At 42.6% G+C, this 8,729-nt stretch overlaps 1 protein-coding gene across 1 annotated transcript in view; it reads right to left on the bottom strand.

Moving 5' to 3' along the window:
• The window catches only part of SRGAP1 (SLIT-ROBO Rho GTPase activating protein 1), a 112,909-nt gene that overhangs the window by 21,123 nt on the left and 83,057 nt on the right, over positions 1-8,729 (bottom strand). Inside the window, exon 14 of the mRNA XM_025191417.1 lies at positions 3,529-3,634. Coding sequence (XP_025047202.1) covers positions 3,529-3,634 — 106 coding nt within the window. The remainder of the gene's footprint in view (positions 1-3,528; positions 3,635-8,729) is intronic.

Raw genomic sequence — 8,729 nt, 5'->3', positions numbered from 1 at the left:
CCTACACATTCAATCCAGGAACAAGGAAAGGGGCAAAGAAGGGAAGATACTTACTAGGGTCCTGATCCCCTCATTTACTAAAAACAAGTCATCATCTGGTACCATAAGGAAGCACCTGTAACTTCCTGATGGAGATTTTTCTGCTAGGTGGGAGACAGTTCCACTACCGTTGGGAACAGCAAGTAAGTTGCAGAGGAGGGACCAAGATTTTGCCAGGTTGAATCTGAAGCAAGCAGTATGACACTTACAAAGCATATGACCCCAAGCATATGAGAGGTATAACCTTTTATAACCCTGTTCAACATGGATAATTGAGTACAGGACCATTCTTGCTAGTGCTGGTACATCTTGTTCTTATTACAGCTACATTCAGGAGAGAGAACTGGGTTGATGGTGGGGTAGGGTGTAGCTGCTAGAATCATGCTTGGGTTTCTTAGGTGGAAAAGGATGGAGGGAAAGAACCTGGATTTAAATCTTTATATTTAAGGCCTTTGTGTGCATGTCTGATAAATCACTTATCTGGTGACAAAGAATACAAATGGGACAAGCCCCTAGAAAGGTCTCCCTAACAGGAGACTTTTCAACCTGCTAAAACATCTGCAGACCTAATACTTTAATATTAAAGATATTTAATTAGACATTTTATTTTTTACATCCCAGAACAGCAGTTCCCAAATTGTGGTATGTGTACCACCAGTGGTACGCAGACAACCTGGAAGTGGTACGCAGAGGTACGCCGGGGGGAAGGGCTGCACACATACAGAGTTCAGCCACAGCCTGCTGCACGTGGCCTGCTGCACACAGCCAGGAATGCAGCACTGCGTGTGGAGCAGCACCCAGCAGGTAAGTGTGTTGGGGAGAAGGAAGGGGGTGCAGATTGACCCTGACCCTTTCCCCCCACCCCTCCACAGACTTACCTGGTGGGGTGGGTGTGTGTGTGTGTGTGTGTGTGTGTGTGAGAGAGAGTGAGTGTGCACGTGCGCACACACACCTCCCAAGCCACAGCCCACCCCAGCCCTGCTGCTGCCCCTAGCTCCTGACCCACAGTAACCTGCATCCTGCCAGGGTGTGCGGAGACCCCCCCTCCCCAGACTCCAAACACCACATACACACCCACAGCCCCCTACCAGACATCTGAATACTGTGCTCTATCAAGCAAGCTCACGCCTCCACTGAAGCATCTCTGGATGGGTAAGTTTACACTGTCTTTTTTCCAATGTACAACTGTTTTATATGGCTACTGTAACTGATAAAACAATGTTTTATAATTACTAAAGGTTTTGATGTTGTTTTAATATGTACTCTGTTACCTATGTGAATGAAAAATTTGTTGGTGGTACTTAAGGCTGTATCGTTTTGAATTAGTGGCATGCAGTCTGTCAGAATTTGGGACTTGCTGTCCTAAAAGATATAACTGAATTTTTTTACTGTAAGGGTGGCCAGAATCTGGAATGGGTTTCCAACAGAGGTGGTACTATCACCTAACTTGGAGGTCTTCAAGAGGAGGCTTGATAGATACCTGGCTGGGGAATCTGACCTTGGCCCTCTTTCCTGCCAAGGGCAGGGGGTTGGACATGATGATCCATTGTGGTCCCTTCCGACATTACAATCTATGAATCTATAAACTCAACCCCAAACATACGTCAGGGAGTTGAGAGAAGGAAGGGAGGACTATGTAGACCAACAGATACAAGTATGAAAGGTACACTGGAACCAGGAAGCAAAAACCAGATGCATCCATTTCTAGCTCAAAAGCAAACTGAATAAAGAAATAAAAACTGACCAGAAACAAGTGCTGGTATACAATTTCTAGCAGAAAAGGCAAAATATTCAAAAAAACTTTGACCAGGCTCCTTTTATACATTTCTTATAAGGAATTTCTCTTTTGTTTTGCTATTCCAAGGTGCTGCTGGTCATCACAAGTTAGTGGAACTAATTTCCACCAACAGCCGGGCTGCTGCTAACTATGCTGTAGGCACTTCCAGAACATGGATAGTGCACTGCAGGGTAAAGTATAATCTATGTGCGCAGAGACTCCAACTGAAATAGGAGATGCTCCAGACTCAAGACTTCCAGCAGTACCTGAGCTACAGGCAGTAGAAGGAGGCATCAGGATTCCAGGCCTCTGAGCAGCTAATTCAGATTAACCCTTAAGACCAGGTACAGACATTACACTTACCAGTGTAAGTGATTGGAAACCAGTCTATGCCCATAACAGAACAGAAATTTGGCACATATAGACTCATTAAAAAATGGTGAAACCTGGTCCAAGATTTGCCCCCTGCTGTCCCCAAGGGCAAATATGTGTTCTGTTCGCTACCAATCTAAACTACACCACTTACAGAAAACTATGCGACTTGTATCAATTCCACCTTGGGTTTTTTGAATGTCTGTACCTAGCCTACGAAGGGCCCTATGCTCAGCACTTGTTTACTGTAGTAAGAGAGGAATCATCAAACCAGGCTCCCTAATAAAAGCATGTTTTCTCATCTTAACTGCTACCCTTCAAAATCCAAAAGAGGTGATGGAAGTATTATCCACAACATCAGAAGAAGTGTCTGCAGCAGTAAGATAGAACCACAGCATAAATGGAGATGTAATGATATGGAAGGATGAGTGAATGTGGGTGGTGAACTGCATTTTGGAGAGTGGGGGAGGCAAGTGAGGTGTTATCTGAAGGAGGAAGGAGCAGGAAAGCATAAGCAAAGAACAAAATAGGAAAAGAAGGAAAAGGTGAAGAAAGGGAAAATAGAAAACAGAAATTGCAGGAGGCAGGCAGCACTGCACCAGACAGAGAACATGACATAAGTCGTGGCACCCAGCACAAGTATATATACAGTGAAACTACTGGGATTAGGAAAAAAACGAAAGGGCAGGGGTAAAACAATTTTCTCCCATACTAGCTTTCACTCTTTCTCAGTTTTTCCCCCTTTTCCTTTCCTGATGAGCCTAACTTCCCAGCGGCTGCCCTAGTTTGTAGTTTGAAAATCCAATCGCCATATGGCAAAGGAAAACGGGCTAGTGTTCTTTGGTACTTGTGGCTCCATGACCATTCCCTGATAGACACATAAGATACTATTTGTGATTTGCTCTACCAGAACACTGCATCCAGTAACCACTGGTGGATGACTGGGGTGTTTGAGTGTGCTCCATTTTTTTTTTCCAACATCAAGGCAAAATAAGCCTGAGATGGGGATCTCTCTCAGAAACTCTGCTTTTAAATCACACAACTTATTTTCAGTGCAGATCACATGCGTGTATTTCATTTTTGCTGTTTTATAGCAATAGACCAAATTCCTTCATTCAAGACAACACTTTTGTAAGTCTTATTAACCTTGCTCAGTTAAGGAGAAATGAAATTTCAGTTTGCATGAAAATGTTTTTCTCCTTTCTTTGTTGCAAGTTCTGTGTTAAACGAAACTCCAATATAATCTTCACATAGACTATGGACAAACAGAAAGAATTTTGATACCGGCTAAAGAAGTGGGATAAAAATACAGTATTTTGATAGGAATCTTCGGTACTTACTGGTTGAGGAAGGCAAAGAGGTACCTCATCACTATAAGGACTGACCTGGGCAAAGTCAGGAGGAGTTTGCGGATGAGAAGAGCCCTCTCATAGAGATTATCTATTCCTGTAAGGAAAGAGGTAATATTTTCAGCTCCTGTTGACATACTGGTTTAAAGTAAGATGTAGCCAGTATGTTCACCTGAAATGTGACATTCTGATTCTAACACAAGTTCCTGGTCAATCTTTTTACATTTTGGTGGTGGGGAAAAACAGGGGATTTTTGCTTTTGTGTTTTGGAGGGGAAGGGGAAAGTACTGTTTTAGTAATGAATAGACAATCATGCTCTTAATTATGTCTAGCCAATCAGCAGAAAAACTCTATGGCAGCTTTCTAAGCTAAGCTAAAGTAGTCCACAAAACTTCAAAAGGAGGACTTTCCTCTCAAGGATAGATAAGTACTATTCAGAATCTAGGAAAGCGTGCTATCAGTTTCAAACAGCCTTTTCTGTCTAAATTTGCATACTGAGGATACCCTTCCCATCACTGATTCCCAACTTATTTTTCTCTATTGATACCATCTCTTCAGACTCCAGCTGTAAATCTATAAAGTCATATTTAGATCAAGTTAATGCATAAATACAAAGTACAATGATCAGGTATGTTTTCCCCAAATCATTTCATTTTGGTTTATTAAAATGTATTCCTGAAGTAGGCAAAACAACTCTGAGCAGGACTGAGGGCCACACAACATCAGTTCCTAGTCCTCTATGACGGTAACAAATCCCCATAGTAAATGTTATTTTCTTCATTGTTAAGAATGAATGTGCGACTTCAAATGGAAATGATCTTTCAAAGCAGCTAACCTCTGTTTTGAATAAGAAATCCTTGAACCCTTCACTCAAAATATTTTCTAAATAAATGACGCTGCTAAAAGCAATTTAATATTTTAATAAAGCTCTTAAGTCAACCAGAAAATAATAATGCAAGTCACATAATTTAAACAACATTTTAGTAGAATTTTAGAGTCATGCTACCTAATGGCAGTGAAATGGATATTTGCTAACGTTCAGAAACAGGGAAATGAGGAACAGGAGGTGAAGTCAACAGCTAAAAAGCATTTGTTACAGAATATAAGATATTCTCCAGTAGCCATTTAAAATAGTCATCGCCCTCAGAGGTCAGTGTGTGTTAAGAGTAGACAGTTCCTGGTTGCTTGTTTTATATAAACTGAAACTGATTTTTAGATGTGAAATGTTTGTTGATTGATGATTAAATATTTCTCCTTTGTGGAAACCCAGCCCATCAATTTCTAGGCTGTAATATTTTTGTATCATAAGCCAAACACAAGCTGAGCATCACAGCATCAAGATTTGTGCTTCTCTTAGAAAAGTTCTTCCTTAAAGATAACCATTTCTGTTTTGTGATCTCAGGGTCAACACCCCTTTTCCTGCATCTGCAGAAATTATCACAAAAGTAACATTGGTAGCAGAACTTATATGGTGAGGAGCAGAAGGATTTGAGATAAGGTGGTAAAAAGGCTGCGTACATCCTGCACTGTATGAAAATTGGCTCCTTGGGTATCTTTTGTGCCCAGGAAGAAATTCCCATCTCCCCCTCCCCTCTCTGTAAAGGCAGACATGTTTTACCTGGGGAGGGCACTATGGGCATTTATATACATATAATTTTCGTGCTGCAACTCACCAGAAATCTAGCACATTGGAGCAGACTTCATTAATTGAGTCTGCTCTGCACATGAGCTGACGTGCACTGGACTGCATCGCGTGCAGTTGTATAAGCAGCAATATCCGTGTCAGCACACAGAAAATGGTGGCAGTCCACTTTTGAACTAAAACAGTTTTGACATGTTTTAGTTCAAAAGCATGCCACCACCATTTTCTTAGTGCTGATGTGCATTTTGCCACTTATACAACTGTATGTGCCACAGTGCCAGGAACTTTTAAAAGCGCCTGGCGCTGCGGTGCAAGCATGTGTACAAATGCCCTACAGTGGCAGCAGTGCTGGGCATATTTTTAACTCAGTCCCAGTAACTTTTATCCCAGTTGTGCTGCTACTAGCATGATAATAGAGAAAGCACCTCCTACATGAGACTCTGAACATTGTAAAATGGTAAACTTGCGGCACTTACCAATTTATTTTGGAAGCACTGTATTTTCATTTCCAGTGTAGATAAAAGACATTTTTGCCTGAGGATCTCAAACATCAAGGGCTAAATTATGACTGCTTCCATGGTGGGGTGGAAAGGGGCAGAAAAGTGAATGCAGAAACCCCTTTGAACCCAGACAGCAGGGATCCATAACTCTGCTGCTTTCCACATAGGAGAAAAAGGAAGCGTTGCTCTGTCTCCAAAGGGTATTTTACCAAAGGAGGTGTGTCCAATACAGGCTGGGCTTTTGTGTCCATAACTCAAAGGCCAGCAGGTTAGTTACTGAAGGGAAGTACTGGCTGTGCTAGTGCAAGGTACAATATCTCCTCCTTTACAGGATTTACACATTGGAAGCCTCTTCTTTACCTTGATTCTCCAGTACCATAATTCAGTCCTACTTCCTCAACTCTGTCAGGTACTCGATTATCCTGTGCTCCATTCTTTCTTTGGGTGGTTGCATTTTTACAGGCCATCCACTGAATTCATTCAATACTTACACAAGTGATTCTCAAGCATTTTAGACACAAGGAATACCTTGTTAGATTCAAAATATCCCTCAAATTGCCAACTCTGAGCTTTCACTCGTCTTTATACACCTGCCACCGCTGTCCCTAGCTAAGCCTGGCAACCTGCACACCTGCTCCCTGTAGCTAGAGCCCCAGGGTAAATGAACTGGAGAAGGAAGGAACAAGGATGTGTGTCAAACCTGGCACCCTGCACAGCTGCTCCCTGCAGCCTCTGGTTGGAATGATACAGGAGCTGTCCAGGAGCTTCCTCCCACCCCGGACTAGCTGGGTACACAGCAGTAGGAGCCAGTGGTTCCCCTCTTCCTCATCTGCTCCCTGCTCAGTCCCCTCAGGTTTCCCACTCTAGCCCAAGGCTCCAGCCATGCAACCATGTGAGATATATTGTGGAAGAGGGTGTGCGACTGTGCCACTCCACCCCCCCGGAACTGCCCCTGAACATGCCTGAATAATCTGCATCAAAAGAATAAAGGCAACCAGAAGAGGGGAAGGAGCAATGCAAATAAAACAAGAATTAAATTTAAATGAAGACAGGAATGTATCCCCTCTAAAGCACATTAAGAAAACATCAGGCAAATTGAAGGTTTAATTAAGCAATAATCCCAAAGTAGTGAAGCATGCAACAGGTAATAAACAGTCAAATATCTCTACTACAATTTTGCATGTTTGAGAACAGAAGAAGCTTAAAAGGAAACCCCATAAAATGGCAAGCACATGATAAGTGGAGTTGGTCCTATGCATGTTCAGAGCTTATCAATGGAAGTCACAGCTCGCTCGCTCTCTCTCATTGCCCCCTAGTGAAGTAGGACGAACACCTTCCCTTTCTGTGCCCTTGACTTTAATACCCCCCTGAGGCTGGGAGCAGGGATCAGCTGACTGGTTTACTACTTGCCAGTGCCGGGGCTGTGGCAGGCTGCGGCAGCACTACTCACTTTTCGCATAACAGCTACGTGCTCAAGGTTGCTCTTTGTAGTGAACACACTGCTGTCCATGTCTACCAGATGTTAGGCAAAATCTGCCAACTCCTGACAGATCCTGGGCTTCCCAAGCACCAGCAATATGACAACACTGGCGTTTGATTCCCAGTCCCAAAATCGCACCTTCTGCCATGCACATGCACAGGAAGTGCACTTGTTAGGATCACACATTGGGTCCCATGGTGTCTCTACCTGAATATTTGCCAGGGCCTAAGTGTCACAAAGGGACTTCATTTTTCCCAATGTGAGTGTAGGTCAAAAATAGGGGTGTTTATACACGTGATCCAGGAGTTGGGGGGGGGAAGGAGAAAGCACTTTAGAGCAGCTCTGAGAGCAGCTCCAGTGGCACTGTATTTATACCCGATTCAAGGCTGCACATTAGGTGCCTTGATTATCTTGGAATCTAGAGTGCCCAGAGGGGAGGCATGTAGCTGCACTGACACCTGTACTGAATTCAGAACAAAGTTAAGTTCAGAACAAAGCTGAATTCAGAACAAAGCTCAATCAGAACAGCAACTTTCACTCTTGAACACAGTGGGCTGTAGTGGTGGCACCCACCTTCTGCAAAACAGCCAAGTATTTAGGGCTGCTCTTTATAGTGAACACACTGCTGTCAATATCTACCAGGCATTGGGCAGAAACTGCAAATTCCTGACATACTGGGGTCTTAGGTACAGTTTAAGTACCTCCTAGCACCAATATAGGTGGCAAGAAACCTCAGGTGGAAGTTGTGTGCACCTAACTGGATGGTTTCTGCTTGCAAATACAAGTCTCTGTCTACACACCTAGGGAACTTTTCATGCCAAAATGGAGACATGTAGGTGTCTAAGTGGGTTTGCAACAGAAGCCAAACACCAAGAAGCCAAAACTTATTACTCATTTTCCACCCACTGGATGGCAGCAGGAACTTGGCTACAATACTGTATGTACAATCGTTTTTATGACCAAAAAAACTTGTCATAAAACTATGACACAACTTGCACAAGTACATGACTGAATTTGGCAATCTGTGCTTCAGGTTCCATTTTTGTGGCTCATGGACACTCTTATCCAACGCAGAGGTTATTTATTAATTCATTAATGCTGTTACAGTTTTCTGAGATCTGCTTTTGAAGGATATTATAGGATGTCAGAGTACTGTTACAATCCAATTAAATACCCTATCACTATCTCTTGGGAAAAGAAAAATTTACTGCTACTTTTTGCTGATATATTTTCAGGAAAAGTTGACAGTTCATAATCTAGTATTTTATTTCTGAAAAACAGGGCAGCATTCTAGTAACATAGCAAAACTATTTCCTGACTTTCAGAGGCAAGGTAGTTATGCCTATAGGGAAATCCAGACTGCTCTCCTCAAGGGATTCAAATAATGTAAGCCAGAAGAAAAAATATGCAAGTTTGTGTTCACAATGAACACCTGTCAGTGTATCAACTCCAAGTTGAAGGAGATGGATGTGAGCATGGGAAGGCTTACAATAACCAACTGATAGGCTAAATTTTCTGTTTAGCAGAGGTGAGCCAGATGCTGCATTGCATAGTAAAAATCCATCACAAT

This window comes from Alligator sinensis, unplaced genomic scaffold (assembly GCF_000455745.1).
Source record: "Alligator sinensis unplaced genomic scaffold, ASM45574v1 scaffold713_1, whole genome shotgun sequence".
NCBI classification, from domain to species: Eukaryota; Metazoa; Chordata; order Crocodylia; family Alligatoridae; genus Alligator; species Alligator sinensis.
Note: the sequence above shows the minus strand (reverse complement) of the source record. Positions and strands in the feature narration are given on the sequence as shown.